The sequence below is a fragment of the Pogoniulus pusillus genome, chromosome 8 (assembly GCF_015220805.1).
Source record: "Pogoniulus pusillus isolate bPogPus1 chromosome 8, bPogPus1.pri, whole genome shotgun sequence".
Classification (NCBI taxonomy): Eukaryota; Metazoa; Chordata; class Aves; order Piciformes; family Lybiidae; genus Pogoniulus; species Pogoniulus pusillus.
Genome location: NC_087271.1, coordinates 18,795,889 through 18,822,512, shown reverse-complemented (window position 1 = coordinate 18,822,512; position 26,624 = coordinate 18,795,889). Strand labels below are relative to the sequence as shown.

The window sequence follows — 26,624 nt, the reverse complement described above, 5'->3', positions numbered from 1 at the left end:
GTTGGTGTCAGCCTGGCTCACTGCAGGGAGCATCCCAGCACAGAGAGGGGTTGGAAAGGACCTCTGGAGGTCATTCACTCCAACCTCCTTGATGACACAGGGGCACCCACAGCAGCTTGCCCAGCTGGGGTTGGAAGCTCTCCAGACAGGGAGACTGCACAACCTCTCTGGGCAGCCTGCTCCAGGGCTCCAGCACCCTCACAACTAACAAGTTTCTCCTCCTGTCACTGGGCACCACTGAGAAGAGCCTGGCCCCATCCTCTTGCCTCCCACAGGTCCCTTAGCTCTTGCTAAGCATTGTTCAGATCCCCTCTGAGGCTGCTCTTCTGCATCACAGATATGCTCCAGGCTCCTCAGCAGCTTTGTAGCCTCCACTGCACTCCAGTAGTTCCCTGTCTCTCTTGACCTGGGAAGCCCAGAACTGGACACAGCACTCCACCTATGGCATCCCTAGGGCGGAGGTGGAGGAAGAACCTCCCTTAACCAGTTCTTTGTGCCCCACAGGAGACCATTGGCTGCCTTGGTCCCAGGAGCATATTGCTGGCTGATAGTGAACTGGTGGTCCCCCAACACTCTCAGGTCTTCCTCCACAGAGCTGCTTTCCAGCATTTCACCCCTCACCTGTACTGGTGCAGGTGGTTCTGCCTCCCCAGGTGCAGGACCCTACGCTTGCCCTTGGTTCATGAGAATCCCCTCCACCCAGCTCTCCAGCCTCTCCGTGTCGCACTGAGCAGCAGCACAGGCTGGCAGGGTGTCAGTTCTGTTTCACCAGCAGCCAGCATGAGGATCGAGATGGTCTTGAAGGTTTTTGCCAATTCAACTCCTCTCGGTTCCTACTGCAGACGGACTGCTCATCTTCAAGCAGCTGCTGCGGCCCCGTTTCTTCTGCAGCCTCTGTAGGCTTCGTTGCCTGTGGCACAGCGAAGAGCTGAGGCTGCTACGAGCCGAGCCAGAGGCAGTGCAGCACTTCCAGCAGCTGATGAATTTCAAAAGAGCAGATTCATGCATTTTCAATGACTGCAGCCCCACTGCACCCTCCGCCGGGGCTCTGCGCCCGCCCTGCTGAGCCAGGCTGTGCTGGCGCTGCCCTCCCAGGTCTCTGCTGCCCCCTGCTGGCCAGCAGAAGATAGCTCCGGGCAGGTCCGGAAGGGCTCCCAAAGCCTTCTGCTCTCCGCGTGGGGAACTGGCTTCTCTGCAGGCTTCTGTTACTATGGAAGTCCTGCTAACAGATGTGGTGCTGAGGGACGTGGCTTAGGGGTGGCGTGGCAGTGCTGGGTTAACGGTTGGATGATGGTAAAGGTCTCTTCCAACCCAAACAATTCTATGATTTTTGTCATCCTTCCTGGAGCCTTTCCTAGATGTGACTTACCCTTCCAGAGGGGTCCCCAGCTCTCTGCTCAGCCCCTTCAAGCACTGAAAAGCTGCCATAAGGTGATCCTGGAGCCTTCTCCAGGCTGGACAACCCCAGCTCTCTCAGCCTGGCCTCTCAGCAGAGGGCTTCCAGCCCTCCCATCACTGCTGTAGCCTCCTCTGGTCCCATTCCAACAGGTCCCTGTCTGTGCTGTGCTGAGCACTCCAGAGCTGCCCCCAGCACTGCAGGTGGGGTCTCAGCAGAGCACAGCAGAAGGGCAGAAGTCCCTCCCTGCCCCTGCTGTCCACACTGCTGGGGCTCAGCCCAAGACAGGGCTGACTCTGGGCTGGCAGCATTTGGTGCCAGCTCACACCCAGCTTTGCACCCACCAGCACCCTGAGCCCTTCTAATGGTTGCTCTCCAGCCCTTCACCCACAAGCCTGGAGGGACAGCAGTGATCTCCCTGACCCAGCTGCAGGGCCTTTCACTTGGCCTTCTGGAACATCACGAGATTCATGCAGGTCCATTCCTCAGTGAAGGGATCAAAGGTTACATGACCATGCCTCACCACAGACTTGCTGGCCAGAAGCTCCAGCAAGCAGCAAGGCTTGTGGTCTGCAGCTGGCCTCTGCTTCCCAGCTTTAACTGGGCAAGTTGGAGTGTGCCAGCAGTGATCTGAGACTGCCTCCAGGTCTAATGGTGCTGGCATCCATGGCTGGGTTGAGGGAGGAGATAGTGGTTTCTCTTTGTTCTTTTTAAACCAGCTCCAGCTGTTTCCAGATGTTGTGGGACACTGAAACATGTCCCCTCTCCCACCCAAGTCCTGAGGGAAACCTATGGAAAGGCTAGGGAGGGAGTGTTCAGAGGGGCCTGTGGTGACAGGACAAGGGGCAATGGTTTGAAACAAGAGCAGGGGAAATTTAGGTTGGGCATTAGAAGGTTCTTCACAGTGAGAGTGATTGAGACACTGGAACAGGCTGCCCAGGGATATGGTGGAGGCATTCAAGGACAAACTGAGTGCGGCCTTGAGCAACCTGCTCCAGCTGCAGACGTCCCTGCTGACTGCAGGATGATTGGACAAAATGACCTTTGAGGGTCCCTTCCAACCCTGGTGCATTGTGTATTGAGATAAAAGAGGCAATGAGCAGCACCAGGGTTGCTTCTGGCAGGATTTTGCTCCATGGTTGGCACTCAGAGGTGCCATGGGTAAGGCTTTTCTCCTTAGCACCTGATGCTGCACTGCCAGCAAGCTGCTGGCTCTTGGAGCTCTTCCCGTGGCAGAGACTACTACAGGAATCAATAGGAGCTTCAGGCTTCAGATCAAGAGTTCTGAATCAAGCAGAGTGTTTCATCAGGGCTGTAGTGATTGGCACCACTCTGCCGTGCCAGTCTGGAGCAGGACAATCCTTGCCAAGCAAGGGCGGAGGCTCAGCTGCCTCTGCTGCCAGTGCTGTTCCTACCCTGAACTGCTCTGCAAGGTGTCAGACATTTTGGGGGAGACGGAGGGATTTGTGTCCTGGGTGTCATTGGGGTGATCCCAGAGGTAGTGTTGCATCTGCTCTGCTTTCCCCCCAGCCTCAGCTGTGAGGGCTTCTCCTCCAGGATGTCCATTTGCTCCCATTTCCCAGGCAGATGCTGCTGAGGTGTTTCCGGGACTTGCTTTTTCAGCTCCCACTGAAAGGGCTCTCTCCCACTGCCATTAATTTTGATTACTGGGCTGAGATAAGCTAATTAAATTGATCCTTGCTCCTGCAGCCCTCCTGCAGGAATCTCTCTGGGGATCACGCTGGTTGGCAGCAGCTTCCCTGCTGCAGACTTCAACTGGGCAGGCGCTTTGGTGGGTCATGTGTCCTCACTGCTGTGCCAGGCACTGGGGGGCATCAGAGCTCCTGCTCCCACGTGTTTGCAGGCAGGCTGCAGGCCAGCTGAGCTGATGTATGATGGCTCCACACAGTGAATTTCCTTTTGAGATGGTTTAAATACTGCCCTCTCCTTTGGCTGTTTCATTATCATGGGGCTTGGACAAGATCCACAGAATGGTTTCACTTCTTCACCTTGAAGATCATCTTGTTCAAATCCCCCTGCCACGAGCAGGGACACCTTCCACTAGCCCAGGTTGCTGAAGGTTGGATGTGGATCCAACCTGGCCTTGAACACCTCCAGGGTGGGGGCATCCACAGTTTCTCTGGGCAAGGTGCAGTGGGAAGGGTGCTGCTGGGAGATGGAGTGAGGTGGCCTTTGGGGTGGCTCAGGTGATTATGGTGCTCCAGTAAAGCCATGGAAGGCTCAAACATATCATGTGAGATCTGAACAGCTGAAGAAGCTGAGGTTATCTGGGACCACCATGAGGATAAGGCCTCCAATTCCAGAGTGGTGTAAATGCTGGTGGAGCACTGACACAGTGTGCAGGTAAGCATACTCCAACCTCTCTGCCATGAGCCCAGGGATGCCTCTCAACTAGACCTGGTTGCTCAAGACCTCATTCAAAATGGCCTTGGACATCTCCAGGGAAGGGGCATCCATAATCCCCTGGGCAATGAGATTTGAGTTGCTGGAACATGTCCAAAGAAGGGCAGCAAAGATGATGAAGATTCCAGAGCACAGGAGCCAGTGTTTGCTTTCCCTCGAGGCAAAGAGATGCTACCTGGAGAGGCAATCACAACCTTTTCAGCCCTCAGAAATTGTCCTGCTGATGCACAAGCAGCAATCTCGGAGCCTGACACAAGGATTCTAGACCCAGCAGGGACTCCCCTGCAGGTGAAGTGAGATGGCACAGCTCTGCTGTGGGTGGCTGATGAGCAGCACCAACCTGTCTCTATCTTCTCTGCAGATGCTCTGTTGTTAATCAGCAGCTGAGCCGTGGGGGGACTGCAGCTGCTGCTGCACTGACAGGGGAGGTTGTCACCACCTCCTCACGCAAAGCCAGTTTGGTTGCTGGCACAGATCTGCTCTTCTCAAGTCACTGCTCAGAACAAAGATGGGCACATCTCCAACAAAGTGAGCACTGGTGTGGGCAAAGACTTCCTCCTGCAGCAGGAAGGACAAAAACTATTGACAGAACTGAAGGGAAAGGTGAGTTCCAGTTGCCCACGCAGCCGTGCTCACACCAGCACGTCTGTCTGTGCTTTTAAGGTCCCTTCCAACGCAAACCATTCTATGGCTCTATGCTACTGAGCACCACGTGCTGGGATAAGCAATTGTTTTGGCTGCAAGGAGTCAGCAGAACTTTAGCTGCTCTCTGTAGACAGAGCAAGATGCACACACATCTCCCACTGAACAGAGATCCCAGGACACAAAGAGGGTGGATCAGAAAGCAGGGGACAGACTTTTGAGCAGGGCCTGTTGTGATGGGACAAGGGGTGATGGTCTGGACTCAGAGAGGGAGATTCAGACTGGAAAACACAAAGAAAGGTTTGACACTGAGGGCAGTGAGCCTCAGGTTGCCCAGAGAGGTGGTAGCTGCCTCATCCCTGGAACCATTCCAGGTCAGGTTATTCGGGGCTCTGAGCAACCTGCTCTAGTTGTAAATGTCCCTGTGGACTGCAGTGGGGTTGGACTGAATGACCTTTAGAAGTCTTTTCTAACCCAAACCAATTTGTGATTCTATGAGGTCCTCCTGCAGCTTTCCCTCAAAGAAGCCAGCAAACCTTTCAGGTTATGACTGTTGCTCACTGCTTGGATCTGTCTCCCTCACAGCAGCAAATAAAGAGCTGTATTGCACTAGCATGACTTTTATTTCTCCTCGTTTATCATCAGTTTACCTAAACACCACTGCCCTCAGGTTCTGTCCCACCCTGGAGGGGGAAACAGGGAAACAAGAGCTACAGGCTCTGGAGGCACCGGGTGGATGGAGCATGAAGGAACAGAGAGAGAAAGCCAAGGAGCTCTCCCAGGCAACCAGCAAGAGAAGAAGGGGACACAGTCTCAAGTTGTGCTGAGGAAAGTACAGGCTGGATGTTAGGAGGAAGTTCTTGCCAGAGAGAGTGATTGGCATTGGAATGGGCTGCCCAGGGAGGTGGTGGAGGCACCGTCCCTGGAGGTGTTCGAGAAAAGACTGGATGAGGCACTTAGTGCCATGGTCTGGTTGACTGGATAGGGCTGGGGGACAGGTTGGACTGGACGGTCTTGGGGGCCTCTTCCAGCCTAGTTGATTCTATGATTCTATGGAGGCACCGGGTGGATGGAGCATGCAGGAGCAGAGAGAGAAAGCCAAGGAGCTCTGGAGGCACCGGGTGGATGGAGCATGCAGGAGCAGAGAGAGAAAGCCAAGGAGCTCTGGAGGCACCGGGTGGACGGAGCATGCAGCAGCAGAGAGAGAAAGCCAAGGAGCTCTGGAGGCACCGGGTGGATGGAGCATGCAGGAGCAGAGAGAGAAAGCCAAGGAGCTCTGGAGGCACCGGGTGGATGGAGCATGCAGGAGCAGAGAGAGAAAGCCAAGGAGCTCTGGAGGCACCGGGTGGATGGAGCATGCGGGAGCAGAGAGAGAAAGCCAAGGAGCTCTGGAGGCACCGGGTGGATGGAGCATGCAGGAGCAGAGAGAGAAAGCCAAGGAGCTCTGGAGGCACCGGGTGGATGGAGCATGCAGGAGCAGAGAGAGAAAGCCAAGGAGCTCTGGAGGCACCGGGTGGATGGAGCATGCAGCAGCAGCAGAGAGAAAAAGCCAAGAGCGCTGCTTGCCAGCGGGTACTAAGAGGAGGAGGGAGGCGGTGGCGGAGGCAGGCTCCAAGCGCAGCCTCCTCTCCCCGCAGCGCTGGGGCTCAGGTACAGCTTTCCCGATGCTGGTGGGAGATTTTCCGGCTCGTTTCTCCGCACTGAGGAGCCGATGGCCGCAGATGAAGGTAGTTTCACCTTTCCTAAGTGTGAGTGTGGACGGAAGGAGTGCCTGGGGCGGCTGATTCCTCTTTAAGGCAAGAGAGCAAGCGGCTGGGAGGGGAGTGCCTGCCTTAATTGCTTACTTCCATCACGCACCGAGATGGCCTGAACGGATCCCTTCTCTTCCTCTCGGCTTTTCTCCTTCTCACCACCGCCTCCGTTCTCCACAGGCCCCCTCTGGACAAAGGAGCATAAACTTGAAGGAGCTGGGGCTTCGGGGGGTTAAAACCTTCGTTCGCATCGCCGCCCTGCAGCCGACATGCCCGAACAAAGCAACGATTACAGGGTGGTTGTCTTCGGAGCCGCCGGGGTCGGTAAAAGCTCCTTGGTCCTTCGTTTTGTAAAGGGGACTTTCAGGGAGACCTACATCCCTACGATCGAGGATACCTACAGGCAGGTTATCAGCTGCGATAAGAGCATCTGCACCCTGCAGATCACGGACACCACGGGCAGCCACCAGTTCCCTGCCATGCAGAGGCTGTCCATCTCCAGGGGACACGCTTTCATCCTGGTCTACTCGGTCACCAGCAGGCAATCCATGCAAGACCTTCAGCCTATCTTTGAGCAGATCTGTCAGATTAAAGAGGACGTCCACAAAATCCCCATCATGTTGGTGGGCAACAAAAGTGATGAGGTGCAAAGGGAGCTGGATGCCAGTGAGGGGCAAGCGTTGGCCAGCAAGTGGAAGTGCTCCTTCATGGAGACCTCGGCCAAAATGAACTACAACGTGCAGGAGCTCTTCCAGGAGCTCTTGAACCTGGAGAAGAGGCGAAACGTCAGCCTCCAGGTGGATGGGAAGAAATCCAAGCAGCTGAAACAGAAAGACAAGCTGCAAGGCAAGTGCTCTGTTATGTGACTGACTTGGGCTGCACTTGTGTGGAGCCACCAGAGAAGGGACTCCCCCCATGGAAGACATATGTCTGCTGGAGGTTGCAGATGAACCCATCCCTGACAGAGCTGCTGCTTTGCTCCTCGACCTCTGCTGGGTTGTTCCTTGTGTTGGTTTGAAAGAGGCTTTCTGCATGTTTATTTTTTTAAACCAATAAATGTTTGCTGTTAGCAATTCAATGCAAGGAGGAGGAGTTTTTCATGTCAGGAGTGAAAGGAAGAGAAAAAATGTTGGTCGAGAACAAAAATGTGGGAGAGAGGAAGTCAGAGCAAAAGCAGGATAAAAGCAAACATGGTGTGGGGAGACACTGGCACAGGTTGCTCAGGGAGGTCGTGGATGCCCCCTCCCTGGAGGTGTCTGAGGCCAGGCTGGATGAGGCTTCAGATGGTCTAGCAGAAGGTGTCCCTGCCCATGGCAGGGGGAGTTGGAACTAGATGGTCTTTAAAGTCCCTTCCAATCCAAACTGTTCTGTGACTCATACACAGGTAGAGCTGAAATCACTCCCACAACAGCACAAGTCTTGGGAATTGCAGAGCACGCAGGAAAACTTCACTTTCAGCATGGAAAGAGTAAAAAGATGAATGCTGCATCCCTGGAAGTGTTCAAGAAAGGTCTGGAGGTGGTACTTCAGACATGGCTTAACAGCCAAGGTAGACTTAGGTGGGAGGTTGGACTTAAAGGTTTCTTCTGACCAAAACGATTCTATGATCCCATGATTCAAAACATCTCTATTCCTGCAAACACATCTAGCTTTTTAAGGGTTTCCAGCTGGAAATAAATCATAGTTCACAGAATGGTTTGGGTTGTAATGGACCTTAAAGACCATCTAGCTCCAACTCCCCTTCCACCAAGCAGATTGCTCGAGGCCCCGTCCAGCCTGGCCTCGGACACCTCCAGGGAAGGAGCATCCACAGCCTCCCTGGGCACCTCTGCCACGTGTGGACTTCAGGATTTGTTTTCAGGAATCTAATGACCAGAGCTGGGCATCTGCTCTGCAAATGAGCACTTAGGTGGCTCCAGATGGAGCCTACCATGCTAAAAGTGAGGTTCTCCTGTGTGGTCTCCAATATCTGACAGCCACCCGTACGAAGATGATCCAGCAGTGTGCTCAGGTGGCCAAGAAGGCCAAGAGCACCCTGGCCCTGATCAGCAATAGTGAGGCCAGCTGGAGCAGGGAAGCAATTGTGCCCCTGCACTTGTCACTGGGGAGGCCACATCTTGAATACTATGTTCAGTTTTTGGCCCCTCACTCCAAAAAGGACACTGAGGTGCTCCACGGTGTCCAGAAAAGGGCAACAAAGCTGGTGAAGGGTCTGGAGAACAGGGCTGGTGAGGAGGGACTGGGGGTGTTCAGCCTGGAGAAAAGGGGGTTGAAAGACCTTCTGGCTCTCTGCAACTCACTGAAAGGAGGCTGAAGCAAGAGTTGGTCTCTTCTCTCTGGTATCAAATGATAGAATAAGAGGAAATGGCCTGAAATTGTGCCAGGGGTGGGTTAGGTTGGAAATGAGGAACAATTTCTTTCCTGCAAGGCACTGAAACAGGCTGCCCAGGGAGGTGGTGGAGTCGTCGTCCCTGCAGGTGTTTCAAAGAAGCAGGGACAGGGTGCTGAGGGATGTGGTTTAGCAGCAGCCTTAGGAGAGCTAGAGAATGCATGGACTCCATGATTTCAAAGGTCTTTTCCAACCAAAACAATTCAGTGATTCTCTGATCTCTTTTCTCCTTCCTCCTGCTCTGTTTTTTTTTTTACTTCTCGTTAAGGATGTGCTCCTGTGTGACCTGAGCTAGGTCCTGCTCTGGCAGGGGGGTTGGACTTGATGAGCTCTTTGGGTCCCTTCCAAACCCTGACATCCTGTGAAACAACCATGATGGGCCTCATCTGCAGTGCACAGCTGAGCACCATCTCATGTAAACAAGCAGAAGCAGGTGCTTTCAGCCCATGCTCCTGCTCTGTGTCCAGGTTACTCCAAACAGAAGGCTGAACTAACTGCAACATGTGAGGATGGCACTGCTGGTGCTTTACAGGGGACAGAGAGGAGCTGCTGCTTTTTATAGCACTTCTCTGGTGAAATGATGTTACTGGTAACAATGGGCAAAGTATTGAACAGGAGATGCTGGGAGGAACATTCCCTTTCTTAGCCTGAAAGCATTAGCAGCTATTAATAACTGTTGGCTTGCTGCTCAAGATGCTTGAGGAGGACCTGTTCCCTCAGCCATTACTTGTTCTGCTGCTGAAGACTAATAATAGCCAAAGCCATGAGGTTTCTATCCATGTTAATAACTCACATATTTGAGTGACTCAGCTCCTCACTCCAAGAAGGGCATTGAGGTTCTGGAGCGGGTCCAAAGAATGGCAATGAAGTTGGTGAAGGATCTGGAGAACAGGGCTGGTGAGGAGCAGCTGAGTCACTCGTTCAACCAAAGAACAAGTGGAAATGGCCTCAGGCTGCACCAAGGGAAATTAAGGTTGGATATTGGAGATTCCTTCTCTTGCAGGGCTCTCAGGCATTTGAATGGCTTGCTTAGGGAGGTGGTGGTGCCCCCATCCTTGGAGATATTCAGGAGTTGTGTAGATGTGGTGCTCAGGTTTAGCCTGCAGAAGAGCAGCCCCAGAGGGGATCTGAGCAATGCTCAGCAAGAGATAAAGGACCTGTGGGGGGCAAGAGGATGGGGCCAGACTCTTCTCAGTGGTGCCAAGGGACAGGACAAGGGGCAGTGGGCACAAAATGGAACCCAGGAGGCTCCATCTGAACAGCAGGAGAAACTTTGTTGTGAGGGTGCTGGAGCCCTGGAGCAGGCTGCCCAGGGAGGTCGTGGAGTGTCCTTGTCTGGAGAGTTTCCAAGCCCAGCTGGGCATTGTGCTGCTGGGCAAACTGCTGTGGGTGCCCCTGCTTTAGCAGTGGGGTTGGACTGGATGACCTCCAGAGATCCCTTCCAAACCTCCCCCTGCTGAGGCCCTGGGATGGTGTGGGAATTGTGTGCCTGCAGTAAAGAAGCAGGTCTGATGTCTGGTAGAGCCCTCTCTGGTGGGATGTCCCAGCCTTGGTCCTTCACCGCTGTTTGCCGACAGCACAGCAGGCTTTTTCATGGAGCTATTTATGCATCCTGTGAGCTTTTCAGCTTGGAGCCGTGCCTGGACACATTGTTCATCTCTGGTGAGCAGGAGGATCACTCACTGTTTCTCCAGTTGGTTGTTTTCCTTCCCCTCATTCACTCCGAGCTCCATTCACTACCAGCATTCGCCGGTGGTTTTGCAGTGCTCATTGTCAGCTCAGACGTAGTGAGATGAGGTCAGGGAAGGTGCTAAGACAATTTGTTGAGCTGCTATCACTGCCTCCACAACCTCTCTCTGGGAACATGATGTGACCACAGCTGTCTCTGTTGTCCTGATGGAATCATGAGATCTGGTGATAGCCCAGGTGGTTGGGTGTGAGGCTGAGACACTGCAGGCAAAGTCACTGTCTGGGTTTCCTCACTGCCCTTTGCTCAGGCCTTACTGAGGACTTTTGGTTCCTGGCCTTGAGCAGCCAGGTTTGTAACTCCAGCACTAACTTAACCCTGCCTTTGAATTTCTTCACCAAACAGCTGCTGGGAGTTGGAAGCAACATGGGCTGAGCAGAGCAGCAACATGGGGTTCAACATGGGGTTTCAGCAGATCTCCGTTTCAGCACCCTAAGGTTGCTTTAAAACATGTCTCAAATCTTGCTCTGAAAAATCAGTTCCTTGGCTTCTGACCTTGCAGAGCTCTGAAGTGATATGCAGAAGCAGCACTCTGGAGCAGGGCCAGAGAACAGCAACAAAGCTGGCGAAGGATCTAACACAAAAGTCTGGGGAGGAGCAGCTGAGGGACCTGGGGTTGTTCAGTCTGGAGAAGAGGAGGCTGAGAGGAGACCTTCTGGCTCTACAGCTCCCTGAAAGGAGAGCCCTGCCCCTCCACTCTGCCCTACTGAGGCCACATCTGGAGTCCTGTGTCCATTTCTAGGCCCCTTAGTTCAAGAGGGACATAGAAGTGCTGGAGAGAGCCCAGCACAGAGCCACAAAGATGCTGAAGGGAATGGAACATCTCTGTTAGGAGAAGAGCCAGAGGCAGCTGGGGCTGTGCTGCTTGGAGAAGAGGAGCCTGAGAGGTGACCTCATCAATGGTTATAAAGATGTGCAGGGAGAGTGGCAGGAGGCTGGAGCCAGGCTCTGCTGGGTGATGCCCAGTGCCAGGACAAGGGGCACTGGGTGGCAGCTGAGGCATAGGAAGCTTCATGTAAACATGAGGAGGAATTTTTCCCTGTGAGGGTGACAGAGCCCTGGAACAGGCTGCCCAGGGGGGCTGTGGAGTCTCCCTCTCTGGAGATATTCCAAATCCACCTGGATGTGTTCCTGTGTGATCTGGTATAGGAGATCCTGCTCTGGCAGGGGGGTTGGATAGGATGAGCTTTGGAGATCCCTTCCAGCCCCTGACATTCCAGTCCAGAGGAGGCCACCAAGATGCTCAGAGGGCTGCAGCAGCTCTGCTATGAGGACAGGCTACAAGAGTTGGGGCTCTGCAGCCTGGAGAAGAGAAGGCTTCCAGGAGACCTTGGAGTGGCCTTCCAGTATCTGAAGGGGGCTACAGGAGGGCTGGGGAGGGACTATTGACAAGGTCTTGTCATGACAGGACAAGGAGGAATGGGTTTGAACTGGTAGAGGGGAGATTGAAACTGGATGTTAGGAAGAAGCTCTTTGCAGTGAGGGTGGTGAGGCACTGGCACAGGTTGCCCAGGGAGGTTGTGGGTCACAGTATCACAGAATGTGATCTTCAGTCACTTGTGGCCATTTCCTCTTGCCCTATTGCTTGTTCCTTGGGAGGAGAGACCAATCCCCACCTTGCTAAGAGCTGTACAAAGCCTCCACATTTCTTTTCAGCTCATTTAGTGGAACCTACCCCACTCACAAGCAGTGGGTATGGCAGGACAGTTGTGGTGCCTGGATGGTGCTGAGCTGGAGCTTCTCGGCCACCCCTGGAACAGTGGCTCCAAGGAAGAAAGGAGCAGCAGCATCAAACAGGTGGCAGGAATCTGGCTTTGCTCTCTCGTGGCCAAAGTGCAGGCTGAGCCAAGATCTCCTGTCCTGCAGGTCTCTGTTCCTGCAGTGTGGCCCTTGCCTGAACTCTAGCCCTTATTAGGCAGGGAGCGCTGAGAGTTCAGTGTATCTCCCCAGGGATGCTGGGTTTAGACATGAGGCTTTCCAAAGGGTGGAAAGGGTGGTCAAGGGAAGCATCTCAGCACCCAACTTCTGCTGCTGTCTCTCACCTCTCATATTCTCTGTAAGCATCAAGCCTGGGAAAAAGGAGATGGGAGTACGGGGAGGCAGCTGGCCAGGAGAAAACACCAGCCCCAGTGTGAAGAAAGATCATGGAATCATAAAATTGTTTTGGTTGGAAAAGTCCTCCAAGATCACTGAGTCAAACCATCATCAGATGGAGAAGCTGCATCCTGAGGACATGCTTGGAGTGAAGTTGGTATTGCCTGGTGATGAGCATAGCCAGGTTTTGGCTGACACCAGTACAGCCCAGTTGCTGCTCTTTCTGGCATAGAGAGGTCTTCATGGATGACACCAGTGTATTATCAGCCTTCCATGGAATCAGACCAAACAGGCCCAGTGTATGCACCAAATGACCTAGTGTATGCTCCACTGTGTGAGAAGCAAAGTGGAGCATACACTGTGCTTCTTGCATGCTCCACTGTGCTTCTTGCACACACCACAGTGCCCAGTGCATGCTCTGGTTCACCCAGTGTGCCCAGTGAATGCTGCAGTGTGCTCTGCATGCCCATTCTGTACTCCAGGCCACTCAGTGTGCTCTCACACTGTGCCCACTGCATGGTCCGGTGCACCCAAGCATGCCCAGTGCATGTTGCAGTGCACTTAACATGCCCATGGTGTGCTCCAGTGCACCTAACATGCCCTCCCTGTGTGCCCAGTACATGTCCCAGTGCACCCAGTAGCTGCTCTGGCGTGACTAGTGCATGGTGCAGTGCACGGTGTAGTGCACCTAGCATGCCCAGTGAAAGCTGTGATGCACTCAGCGTGCCCAGTGTGTGCTCCAGCGGACCCAAAATGCTCAGCGCAGGCTCCAGTGTGCTCACTGCGCACTTCAGTGCGTGTAATGTGCCCTCTCAGCGGTGCCCAGCGCATGCTCCAGTGCTGCTATGGCAGTCCCGGACTGCTCTGCCAGGCAGGCTGCACTGCAAGGCACTAGGCAGCTAATGAACAGCGATTAATTAATTGAACATGAGCCAGCAGTGTGCCCAGGTGGCCAAGAGAGCCAGTGGCATCCTGGCCTGCATCAGGAATGGTGTGGGCAAGCAGGAGCAGGGAAGTCACTCTGCCCCTGTACTCTGCACTGGTTAGACCACACCTTGAGTCCTGTGTTCAGTTCTGGGCCCCCCAGTTTAGGAGGGACACTGAGATGCTTGAGCGTGTCCAGAGAAGGGCGACGAGGCTGGGGAGAGGCCTTGAGCACAGCCCTACGAGGAGAGGCTGAGGGAGCTGGGATTGTTTAGCCTGGAGGAGGCTCAGGGGTGACCTTATTGCTGTCTACAACTACCTGAGGGGTGGTTGTGGCCAGGAGGAGGTTGCTCTCTTCTCTCAGGTGGCCAGCACCAGAACGAGAGGACACAGCCTCAGGCTGTGCCAGGGGAGATTTAGGCTCGAGGTGAGGAGAAAGTTCTTCACTGAGAGAGTCATTGGACACTGGAATGGGCTGCCCGGGGAGGTGGTGGAGTCGCCGTCCCTGGGGCTGTTCAAGGCAGGATTGGACGTGGCACTTGGTGCCATGGTCTGGCCTTGAGCTCTGTGGTAAAGGGTTGGACTTGATGATCTGTGAGGTCTCTTCCAACTCTGATGATACTGTGATACTGTGATACTGTGACACTGTGATACTGTGACACTGTGACACTGCGCAGCCCACGGTTAGCGCTCAATCAGAAACTCCCATTCCTAAGCCTTATTCGATGAGCGGCTTAAGCTCCGCCTCCGCTAATGGCCGCCGTAGCCACGCCCACAAGAGGTAAGCCCCGCCCCGGACGGGGCAGGGCCTAGCGGCATGGGCGTGGTGAGTGCGGAAGCAGGCGTGGTCAGTGCTCGGTGGGCGTGGCTAAGCGGCGGTGGGCGTGGCCAGCCTTCCCTCTCCGGTCGCCCCTGGAGACGTGCTGAGGGCGGAGGACGGGGAGCCGAGGGTGGTGAGTACCGGGCCGAGCCGGGCCTTAGGGAGCGATTTTGGGGGGGGCCTCTCTTGGGCTGGGAGCTGCCCTACGGACTCGGTAAGATAGAGGGGGAAGCGGTTTGGGTTTTGCCGTCCACCCTAGGGTGGGCCGAGGGGTGGGGTTGGGCCCGGAAGGGCCCGCGCGGTTCATAAATTGGGGGGGCGGTTTTTAGCTGATTCCGAGCTTTATTTTGAGGTCTTTTGGGGCGTTTTCGGTCTGTTTTTTTTCTTCAGCTTAGTTGAAGGAGCGAGGGAGCGATCAGCTTAAAGTTGCTGTGGTGGGGTTCAACAAGTTGTATGCAGCCCCAGAAAGGCCCTAATTCTGCTTAAATATCTGCGGGGTGTGGGGGGGGGGACTGAAAAAAAACCCCAACCCCTAAATTATCTCCAAATAGGAACAGAACAAGGAAAGGTTTTGTGCCTTGAAATGAGCTCTGCGCCCTGTTTTCCCCTTCAGCTTTGTTGAGGAAGGGCCATGAGGAGGGGGAGCAAGCCGCTCAGAGTTGCTGCCATGGGGGTTCAACAAGTTGCGTGGGGCTCCAGGAAGGCCTCACTTTTGCTTAGTTATCTAAAAAATGCAATTAAATGATCTCAAAATACCCCCCCCCCAAATCGTGTTTCCCCTTAAAAAAGAGCTTCTGCAGCAGCTTTTTATGGTTTTTTGCCTTTTTCCCTTCATCTTTGTTGGGAAAGGGGTACAGGGAGAGGGAGTGAGCGCCTCAAAGTTGCTTTGCTGGTATAAATTCTGCCTATATACCTAGAAAATAATACTGACTTACCACAAAATAACAAAAAACCTGCAGCTTTTCCCTTAAAAAGGAGCTCTGCTGCAGCTTTTTTGTCTTTCACCCCCGCCTCAGCTTAGTTGAGGAAGGGATATGGGGACGGGGAGCAAGCAGCTCAAAGTTGCTGTGCTGGGGTTCAACAAGTGTGCAGCTCCAGGGAGGCTCTAACTCTGCTTAAGCATCTGAAAAATTACATGATCTCAACATAACAACAATAACAAAAAAGGGTTTTTTTCCCTTAAAAACGAGCTCTGCACCCCACACCCCCTTTTTTTTCCTTTCAGCTTCGTTGAGGAAGGGACATGAGGAGGGGGGGGAGCAAGCAGCTCAAAGTTGCTGTGCTGGGGTTCAACAAGTGTGCAGCTCCAGGGAGGTTCTAACTCTGCTTAAGCATCTGAAAAATTAAATGATCTCAAAATAACAACAACAAAAAAGGGTTTTTTTCCCCTTAAAACCGAGCTCTGCACCCTTTTTTTCTTTCAGCTTTGTTGAGGAAGGGACGTGGGGAGGGGGAGCAAGCAGCTGAAAGTTTCTGTGATGGGGTTCAACAAGATGTGTGCCCAAATTCTGCTGAATTATCTGAGGAAAAAAATTACAAAATTATCTCAAAATAACAAAAAAGACCAAAAAAAAGTGGGTTTGGTTTTTTTTGCTCTAAAAAACAAGAGCTCTGCAGCAGCTCCCATCCTTTCCACCTCCACCCAGACCTTCGCCGTGGTGGCGATGGGTGCCCAGAACTGGAAGCAAGCAGCTCCAGAGAGAGGCAGCCCAAACTTTTCTCTAAATGTTTGGAATTTTCTCAATTTTCTCCCATTCCCACCCACCAGGTGATGGGAGTTTGGCCACTCAGCTTGTGGGAGGAAGTTTCCCATGTGCAAGGAGTTGTGGGATGAGTGTGGGAAGGAGTTTTAATTAGTGGGAAGCGTCGTTATTGTGGGAGGGTTGGTGGTGATCTCGGGATTACACACCCTGCTGCTGGAAGGAGTTGCCTGGAGTAGCTTTTAAGCTGCCAGACTTGATTCTCAGTTTAAATCCTGTGCTTGTTTTGAGGGGAAAGATGGGAACTTGGGGTACGTGGGGTGTTTGTGAGCTGCTGCTGGGAATGAGGATCCATGCTGGGCTGTTGCTTGACTCAGCCCATCCATCTCCTTCCCCCCTATCTGTGGCACTGACCCACTCCCCCTCCACAGACTGGTACTAACCTCCCTCTCTGGCACTGACACCCTCTCCCCCTTCCCCCCTTCTCTGGCACTGATCCTCTTGCTGGAACTGACCCCACAGCTCTGGCACTGCCCCACACAAACACACTGGTACTGAACCCCTGCTGGCAGTAACCTCCCTCTCTACTGGTACTAACCCCACCATTGGCACCAGCCCTCCCTTCTTTGGCACTGAACCCCCTTCCTTTGGCACTGATGCTTTGTGAAATTGACCCCATCTTAGCACTGGCCTCATCTCTGACACTGACCCTCCGCATACGCTGGTACTGGCTCCCCACAGGCACTAATCCCCCTGCTGGTGCTAACCCCACCACTGGCACTTGTGCCCCCCACTCTGGCACTGATCCGTCTCACTGGTGCTTGACCCCTCTCACTGACCCCACCACATGCATCCCATGGATGCCAGGATTGTGTCATCGCCACTGGAGGATGGGCAGCAGGACCATTGTTGCTTATGGCTTCAACTGGCAAGCAGGGAGATGGATTTGTCGACACAGACAGGATGGGGACAGGGCTTGGGGTGACTGTGACGTGGTGTGGGAGGACTCTGGAAGCCAGGCTGTGTTGCTGGGAAGCTGGATCTTGTTAGCTGTGACGATCAGGAAACAACCTGATTAGGGTTAGATGTCAACTGGAGTTTGCTGCCAAGTGTCCAGCTCTTAAGTGCCACTTCTGTTGACTTGGAGCTCCTGGTGGTTCATCTGTGATTGAGCACCAGAGGAGCAGAGAAATGCTAGAGGAGAATCATAGAATTGCTTGGGTTGGAAAAGCCCTCTGAGATCATCTAGTCCAGCCATCAACCCAAAACCACCATGGCCTCGAGTGAACATAGGTGGGGCCAGTACTGCAGTCAAGTTAGTTTTCAGAGGGTCCCGGAATGTCAGGGGTTGGAAGAGACCTCTGGAGATCATCCAGTCCAGCACCCCTGCTAAAGCAGGGGCACCCACAGTAGCTTGCCCAGCATCACAATGACCAGATAGGTTTGGAAGGTCTTCAGAGAAGGAGACTCCACAACCTCTGTGCAGTCAACTCCAGCAGCCTCACAACAAAGAATTTTCTCCTCCCCTTCAGGTGGAACCTCCTGGGTTCCAGCTTGTGCCCTTGTCCCGTCCCTTGGCACCACTGAGAAAAGTGTGGCCCCATCCTCCTGTCCTCCACAGGTCCTATTTCTCTTGCTGAGCATTGATCAGATCCCTTCTGGGGCTGCTTTTTTATAGACTCAGCAGCCCCAGGGCTCTCAGCCTTTCCTCCTCACAGAGCTGCTCCAGGCCCCTCAGCCTGAGCATCTTTGTAGCCTCCCCTGGACTCTCTCTGGTAGTTCCCTGTCTCTCTTGAGCTGGGAAGCCCAGAACTGGACCCACTACTCTGTGTGTGGCCTCCCTAGGACAGAGTAGATAGGCAAGAGAACCTCCCTCTCCCTGCTGGCCACACTCTTCTTCATGCACTCCAGGAGACTTTTGGCCACGACAACATGTTGCTGGCTGATGGTGAACTTGTCCCCCAGCACTCCCAGATCCTTCTCCACAGAGCTGCCTTCCAACAGCTTACCCCTCACCTGGGCTGCTGCAGGGGGTTCTTCTTCCCAAGCTGCAGGACCCCACACTGGCTGTGGTTGAACTTCATGAGGTTGTTTTTGACTCAGCTCTGCAGCCTGGCCAGGGGTGGCTGAATGGCAGCACAGCCTGTGGGGGTGGCAGCTTTAGTGGGAGCAGAAAGTGAGTTCTTCAGACCTTGAGGGTGGTTGTGGAGTGGGTGTTTCTTGGGCCATGAAAGCTGCAGATGTTTGGTGACTCTTGGGATTTGCTCCACATGAATCACTGCTGGAATCATGCAGCTGGCTTGGGAATTTTGCAATATTCCACAGCTAGACCTCGTGTGTCTGAGGCTCAGCGTTCATCCTGCATGCCACACCGTGGTCCCCTCTGCAATCCCATCTTTCCTGCTCTAAGCTGCAGAGGGCAGTAGGTGGGGGGAGGAGGAGAATGTCCTCATGGCATGAGCAGGAGGTTTTCATTTTGTGTGAAGCTGAGGAGTAACAGAAAGAGCAGAGGGAGTGACAAAAGTACTCAGAGTGACTGAGCTACGATAGGATTCACCATGAGGTTGTGCAGAGATAGGTAGGAGTGAGAAGGTCCATAAGAGAGGTGGAAGATAGGTAGAAGCAAGAAGGTCCATGATGGGGCTAGCAAGGGAGGTGGGAGCATGGCTGGGATCCACACCTTGGTAGGCTCCAGCTTTCTCAGTACTGCAGAGCAGCTCAGCCCTTTCCAACTGGGCGTCCATAGGGAGAAGGCCTTTGAAAGAGAGGCCTGGGATGTGGTGCACTCCATGTTCAGAAGCATTTTGGTTCCTGGGGCAGCACCCCTCGTGGGTGTGGGCAGTGCATAGCTTGAAGATGTTCAGGGCCACCCCCAAGGGTGTATTTTAAGTTGTGTCCCTCTGGTTGCTTGGCAGAGCAGGAGATGTGTTTATGTCCAGCTTCCTGCAGCCCTGTCAGGATCTTGGCACATGATGGAGCTCCAGAGTGGGGAAAAAAGAAGCATGGGTTGTTCCTCCTGCAGGGCTCTGGGATGCCATGGGTACTCCATGGGCTCGTGAATCACTTTGGGCCTCTCTCCTCCTTGGTTCAATGGCTCAGCTTGAGGCTGGAACCATCACTGATTGCATTTGGCTGGAAGGCACCCTCAAATGTGATCTTGTTCAACCCCTCTGCAGTCAGCAGGGACACCTCCAGCAGGATCAGGCTGCTCAGGGACACATCGAGTCTGATCTGGAATGTCAGATCAACTTGAAGCAGAAGCCAAGCTTGCTCTTCATGGAGTCACAGAATGGTGGGGCCTGGAAGGCATCTCTGGAGATCATCAAGTCCAACCCCTACTGGCAAGGGCTCTTCCATTTCTTTACACCATTTCCATTCCCATCCCTTTTCTTGTCCCTGGACAGGGACGTGTTAAGTTTGGGCACATTTTGGATCTCTGCAATCATTTTGGTTAGAAAAGGCCTTGAAGATCATCAGGTCCAGTCTTGATCTAACTCTTATCAGGCCTCATTGCTAGTCCCCACTGCATGGGTATGATCCTTCATGGAGTGTTTAGAGGTGGTGGGATGGGCATAGCTCAGTTTTCCAACCCTGTCTACACTGGCAGCTGCATGAGTTGATGCTGGTGGTGCTCTATTGAATCATCTCTTCCTTGTTCCAAACCTCTCCATGAGCAGAGGTGGTTACAGCTCATGGGAGAGATCTTGTCTGGTCTTGCTCTTCAAATTGTGGTGATGTCTGTGCAGTGATAGTGACCTTTGTGTGGCAGCTCCCTCAGCTCTCTCCCGATCCTCAGACCTTCATTCTGTCCCTGGGGAGAAGAGGAGGATGAGGGGAGCCCTTATTGCTCTCTTCAGCTCCTTGAAAGGAGGCTGGAGTGAGGTGGGCTTTGGTTTCTTCTCCCTAGTATCAGGCTATTTCCTTGCATTCTATCACCTGAAACTGTGCCAGGGGAGGTTTAGGTTGGACATGAGGAACAATTTCTTTTCTGCAGGAGTGGTCAGGCACTGAAACAGGCTGCCCAGGGAGGTGCTGGAGTCACCACCCCTGGAGGTGTTCAAGAAATGGATGGACATGGCACTGTGGGCCATGGTCTAATGGCCATGGTGGTGTTGGGTTGAGGGTTGGACTTGGTGATCTTGGAGGTCTTTTCCAACCTAAACAATTCTGTGATTCTAAGTGGGAGCTGGAACCTCTGCTGTGAGGGGCTGGGGTTCTCCAGCCTGGAGATGAGGAGGCACAGGGACAGACCTTCTGGTGGCCTTTCAGGACTTCAGGAGGCCAGTCAGAAATCTGGGGACAGACTTCTGAGCAGGACCTGTTGTGACAGGACAAGGGGTGATAGTTTCAACTCAAAAGAGGGAGATTCAGACTGGAGAGACAGAAGTTGTTCTTCAGTATGAGGGTGTGAGACCCTGGCTTTACCCAGAGAATTGGTAGCTGCCCCATCCTTGGGACCATTCCATGTCAGGATATTTGGGGCTCCGAGCAACGTGGTTTAGTTGCATCTGTCCCTACTGGCTGCAGAGGAGTTGGACTGGATGCCCCTTAAAGGTCCTTGCTAACCCAAACCACTCTGGGGTTCCATGAACTGGGCAATTCCAACAGCTGACCCATGGCAGCAGGTGGCTGTGTTGGTCAGGGTTGACCTGGGGAAAGTAGAAAGGTTTCTGGTGCTTTAAGCTGAGAAGGGGAAAAAACCCACACCTCCATCCCAGTTACCATCATGATAAGATGATGCTGTGGGACCCAGCATTGCCCTCACTGCCTCCAGGCTGCTCTGCTAGGAAGGTGAGGGGGGGTGCTGGGTGTTGTGCTGGCTGTAATTAGAGAGAGAGAGAGCATGGGGGTGCTGGGTGTTGTGCTGGCTGTGATTAGAGAGAGAGCATGGGGGTGCTGGGTGTTGTGCTGGCTGTGATTAGAGAGAGAGCATGGGGGTGCTGGGTGTTGTGCTGGCTGTGATTAGAGAGACAGCATGGGGGTGCTGGGTGTTGTGCTGGCTGTGATTAGAGAGAGAGCATGGGGGTGCTGGGTGTTGTGCTGGCTGTGATTAGAGAGACAGCATGGGGGTGCTGGGTGTTGTGCTGGCTGTGATTAGAGAGAGAGAGCATGGGGGTGCTGGGTGTTGTGCTGGCTGTGATTGGAGAGAGAGCATGGGGGTGCTGGGTGTTGTGCTGGCTGTGATTAGAGAGAGAGAGAGCATGGGGGTGCTGGGTGTTGTGCTGGCTGTGATTGGAGAGAGAGCATGGGGGTGCTGGGTGTTGTGCTGGCTGTGATTAGAGAGAGAGAGAGAGCATGGGGGTGCTGGGTGTTGTGCTGGCTGTGATTAGAGAGAGAGAGAGCATGGGGGTGCTGGATGTTGTGCTGGCTGTGATTGGAGAGAGAGAGAGCATGGGGGTGCTGGGTGTTGTGCTGGCTGTGATTAGAGAGACAGCATGGGGGTGCTGGGTGTTGTGCTGGCTGTGATTAGAGAGAGAGAGAGCATGGGGGTGCTGGGTGTTGTGCTGGCTGTGATTAGAGAGAGAGAGAGCATGGGGGTGCTGGGTGTTGTGCTGGCTGTGATTAGAGAGAGAGAGAGCATGGGGGTGCTGGGTGTTGTGCTGGCTGTGATTAGAGAGAGAGAGAGAGTATGGGGGTGCTGGGTGTTGTGCTGGCTGTGATTGGAGAGAGAGAGAGAGCATGGGGGTGCTGGGTGTTGTGCTGGCTGTGATTAGAGAGAGAGAGAGAGCATGGGGGTGCTGGGTGTTGTGCTGGCTGTGATTAGAGAGAGAGAGAGCATGGGGGTGCTGGGTGTTGTGCTGGCTGTGATTGGAGAGAGAGAGAGCATGGGGGTGCTGGGTGTTGTGCTGGCTGTGATTGGAGAGAGAGAGAGCATGGGGGTGCTGGGTGTTGTGCTGGCTGTAATTAGAGAGAGAGCATGGGGGTGCTGGGTGTTGTGCTGGCTGTGATTGGAGAGAGAGAGAGCATGGGGGTGCTGGGTGTTGTGCTGGCTGTGATTAGAGAGACAGCATGGGGGTGCTGGGTGTTGTGCTGGCTGTGATTAGAGAGAGAGAGCATGGGGGTGCTGGGTGTTGTGCTGGCTGTGATTAGAGAGAGAGAGCATGGGGGTGCTGGGTGTTGTGCTGGCTGTGATTAGAGAGAGAGAGCATGGGGGTGCTGGGTGTTGTGCTGGCTGTGATTAGAGAGAGAGAGCATGGGGGTGCTGGATGTTGTGCTGGCTGTGATTGGAGAGAGAGAGAGCATGGGGGTGCTGGGTGTTGTGCTGGCTGTGATTAGAGAGACAGCATGGGGGTGCTGGGTGTTGTGCTGGCTGTGATTAGAGAGAGAGCATGGGGGTGCTGGGTGTTGTGCTGGCTGTGATTGGAGAGAGAGAGAGAGCATGGGGGTGCTGGGTGTTGTGCTGGCTGTGATTGGAGAGAGAGAGAGAGCATGGGGGTGCTGGGTGTTGTGCTGGCTGTGATTAGAGAGAGAGAGAGCATGGGGGTGCTGGGTGTTGTGCTGGCTGTGATTAGAGAGAGAGAGAGCATGGGGGTGCTGGGTGTTGTGCTGGCTGTGATTAGAGAGAGAGAGAGCATGGGGGTGCTGGGTGTTGTGCTGGCTGTGATTGGAGAGAGAGCATGGGGGTGCTGGGTGTTGTGCTGGCTGTGATTAGAGAGAGAGAGAGCATGGGGGTGCTGGGTGTTGTGCTGGCTGTGATTAGAGAGAGAGAGAGCATGGGGGTGCTGGGTGTTGTGCTGGCTGTGATTAGAGAGAGAGAGAGCATGGGGGTGCTGGGTGTTGTGCTGGCTGTGATTAGAGAGAGAGAGAGCATGGGGGTGCTGGGTGTTGTGCTGGCTGTGATTAGAGAGAGCATGGGGGTGCTGGGTGTTGTGCTGGCTGTGATTAGAGAGAGAGAGAGAGCATGGGGGTGCTGGGTGTTGTGCTGGCTGTGATTAGAGAGAGAGAGAGCATGGGGGTGCTGGGTGTTGTGCTGGCTGTGATTAGAGAGAGAGAGAGCATGGGGGTGCTGGGTGTTGTGCTGGCTGTGATTAGAGAGAGAGAGCATGGGGGTGCTGGGTGTTGTGCTGGCTGTGATTAGAGAGAGAGAGAGCATGGGGGTGCTGGGTGTTGTGCTGGCTGTGATTAGAGAGAGAGAGAGCATGGGGGTGCTGGGTGTTGTGCTGGCTGTGATTGGAGAGAGAGAGAGCATGGGGGTGCTGGGTGTTGTGCTGGCTGTGATTAGAGAGAGAGAGAGCATGGGGGTGCTGGGTGTTGTGCTGGCTGTGATTAGAGAGAGAGAGAGAGCATGGGGGTGCTGGGTGTTGTGCTGGCTGTAATTAGAGAGAGAGAGAGCATGGGGGTGCTGGGTGTTGTGCTGGCTGTGATTAGAGAGAGAGAGAGAGCATGGGGGTGCTGGGTGTTGTGCTGGCTGTGATTAGAGAGAGAGAGCATGGGGGTGCTGGGTGTTGTGCTGGCTGTAATTAGAGAGAGAGAGAGCATGGGGGTGCTGGGTGTTGTGCTGGCTGTGATTAGAGAGAGAGAGAGAGCATGGGGGTGCTGGGTGTTGTGCTGGCTGTGATTAGAGAGAGAGAGAGCATGGGGGTGCTGGGTGTTGTGCTGGCTGTGATTAGAGAGAGAGAGAGCATGGGGGTGCTGGGTGTTGTGCTGGCTGTGATTAGAGAGAGAGAGAGAGCATGGGGGTGCTGGGTGTTGTGCTGGCTGGGGGTGCTTACATGTTCTCCTGGCTGACATTAGAAAGGCAGTGCATGGGCTGAGCTCCAGGGCAAAGTCTTCTGGCTCCACCAGCTGGTGCTGCAGGTCTAGCTTGTCCATGGGAAAAGTTGGGGAGCTCTGGAAGCAGAGGTGTGGGGGTGATGGCAGGTCTATTGGTGGTCCCCAGGGGGAGAGGGCTTGTGATGTAGGAAATCTGTCTCCAGAAAAGTCTTTCCTGTGCTGCCTGTCGTTAATATCTAGGTCCTGTCCTCTGCTGTCAGGTCTCTGGGCTCAGGTCTTCCCAGGTCAGTCTGGACTTGGGAGATACTTGATGCATCTGAGTGTGCCTGCTAATTAATGACATGAAATTAAGTAAAGGTGGTGGTGGTGTAGGGAAAATTTTCCCTTTTGGTGGTCATTCCCATGAGTAAGTTTGAGCTGATGCCCAAATCCACCCAGGGCAGTGAAACTGATGAAGGGTCTGGAGAACAGGCCTGGTGAGGAGCAGCTAAGGGACCTGGGTTTGTTCAGCCTGGAGAAAAGGAAGCTAAGGGACGACCTCATTGTGGCTCCCTGAAAGGAGGCTGGAGCCTTCCTTCTCCCAAGGAATAAGCAATCAAGTTGAACCAGGGGAGGTTTAGGTGGGACATGAGGAGCAATTTCTTTACTGCAAGAGTGGTCAGACACTGGAACAGGCTGCCCAAGGAGGTGGTGGAGTCACCATCCCTGGAGGTGTTCACGTAGACATGGCCCCTGGGGACATGGTTTAATGGCCATGCTGGTGTTGGTTGAAGGTTGGACTCAGTGACTTTGGAGATCTTTTCTGACCCAATGATTCTATGATTTTCAGCTGTCCTTTTAGATTCAACCTCCCCCCCAGAATCAGGCCTTTTGGCCCAACCTTGGAATCCTGGAATTGTTTTAGTTGGAAGAGACCTTTAAGATCATCAAGTCCAACCAGTGATGCACCACTAAACCATGTCCCTCAGCACGGCATTTGCACTGAGAAGTACCTCTTGGAGCTGGGATCAGCAGGCTGCCCAGGGATGGTAGAGTCCCCATCCCTGGAGGTGTCCAAGAAACATGTGGCCATGGCACTGTGGGACATGGTTTGATGGCCATGGAGGTGTTGGGTTAAGGATTGGACTTGATGACCTTGGAGGTCTTTTCCAGCCAAAGCAATTCTACGATCCAGTGATTCTATGGAGGCGGCACTGATAGCTCTGGGAGCTGCTTCCCACCCAAACCTCATTTCGCCTCCTGGAGAGCCTGCAAGGGATTTGTCCTGCAGAGCAGAGATGCTCCAGTGGGAGCAGATGCTGGTGCCCGTGGTGAAGGAGTATCTTGGCTTGGGATCATACCCTTGGCTGGAGGGTCAGGGATCCATTTAGCAGCCTTCTTTTCTCTCTTTCCCTCTCCCACACATCCTTCCCTGATTTATTCCTTCCTGAGGATGCCTTGACCTGTGAACACTTCCACTCCAGCTATCTGCACATCTGGAGAAGGCTTTTAGAGGAGTTATCAAGTATCTCCCAAGTCCAGACTGCCCTGAGGAGTTCTGAGCCCAAACATAATCTCAGTTATGTTGGGTCTGGGGGGCAGGGGAGGTTGATGGCTTATTCAATTCAAGCTTTGATTAAGCAGGACTACTGAGGCTTTGTGGCCCCAGGATGGAGAGTAGCCCCTATGAGCCATAGGCATGTTTTGGGTGCGTTCAGAGATGGGTTTGGTCTTCAGCAGGAAGCACAATTGACTGTGCTAACATTTTTCTGACATTTCCTTCTTATGGAGCATCCCTTGGGAGCTTTCAGTGCTTTTTTATCCCACTGAGTTCCTGAGAATTGTGGAATTTAATTGCTCCTCTGACTTCTTCCTGAGGGCTGCAGCTCAACCCATCTGCCAAAGCCTTTCCTGGTCATAGAATCCCAGACTCTCAGCAAGGCAGGGGTTGGATTGGGCCTCTGGAGGTCACCCAGACCAGCCCCTCTGCTAAAGCAGGGGCACCCACAGCAGCTTGCCCAGCAGCACAATGCCCAGCTGGGGTTGGAAGCTCTCCAGACAAGGAGACTCCACAACCTCTCTGGGCAGCCTGCTCCAGGCCTCACAACAAAGAAGTTTCTCTTCCTCTTCAGGTGGAACCTCCTGGGTTCCACTTTGTGCCCTTGCCTCTTGTCCTGTCCCTGGGCACCACTGAGAAGAGTCTGGTCACATCCTCTTGCTCCCCTCAGGTCCTTTATCTCTTGCTGAGCATTGCTCAGATCCCCTCTGGGGCTGCTCTTCTGCAGGCTCAACAGCCCCAGGGCTCTCAGCCTTTCCTCCTCACAGAGATGCTCCAGGCTCCTAAGGACTGGACCCTCTCCAGCAGTTCCCTGTCTCTCCTGAACTAGGCAGCCCAGAACTATTCCAGATGTGGCTCCCTCAGAGCAGAGCAGATGGGAAGGAGAACCTCCTTCGACCTGCTGGCCAGACTCTCCCTCATGTCCCCCAGGAGGCTGTTTGCCTTCTTGGCCAGGAGGGCACATTGCTGGCTGATGGTCAGCTTGTCCAGTAGTACTGCCAGGTCCTTCTCCATGGAGCTGCTTTCCAGCAGGTCTCCCCTCACCTGTGCAGGGCTTGTTCTTCTACACTTGCCCATGCTGGACTTTCTGAGGTTCCTGCCCTGGTCACTTTGCTGCCATATGCCAGTCAAAAGACCCCAACCACCCCTGTCTGGCCCTTTCCCCACCACGGTCCTTGCTGTGGCTTTGCCCCTGTGGGGTTAGTGTGCTGGGAATTGTCTCCGTGCTTCAGAGGCGCTGCAAATCCCAGAGCTACTCGCGGCGCTCAGCCACCTCCTGAGCCGTGCCAGGGCTCCCTGCCAAGGTCCTTGGCTGGTTGGCAAACAGGGCTTGGTTTCCTTCCAAGAAGTGTCAGTGGTGGTTCCGGATCCTGCCGTGCTCTGGTTAATGAGTTATCTGTGCCCTTCCTGCTCTGCCACTTCAGGAAGGGCATGGGCACAGTGGGCTGCAGCCTTCTGTGGCAGTGGATGTCTGCAGGGACCTGAAG

General features: G+C 53.9%; 1 protein-coding gene across 1 annotated transcript; it reads left to right on the top strand.

Annotated features, from left to right (window-relative positions):
• Positions 1-6,033: 6,033 nt before the first annotated feature.
• Positions 6,034-7,291, top strand: DIRAS3 (DIRAS family GTPase 3). The gene has a single exon (XM_064148298.1). The coding sequence runs from the start codon at positions 6,483-6,485 to the stop codon at positions 7,077-7,079; it is 597 nt and encodes a 198-aa protein (XP_064004368.1). The 5' UTR covers positions 6,034-6,482; the 3' UTR covers positions 7,080-7,291.
• Positions 7,292-26,624: the final 19,333 nt, after the last annotated feature.

Coding starts and splice junctions, on each gene's coding strand:
- DIRAS3 (XM_064148298.1), top strand. CDS start 6,483: ATGCCCGAACAAAGCAACGATTACAGGGTGGTTGTCTTCGGAGCCGCC.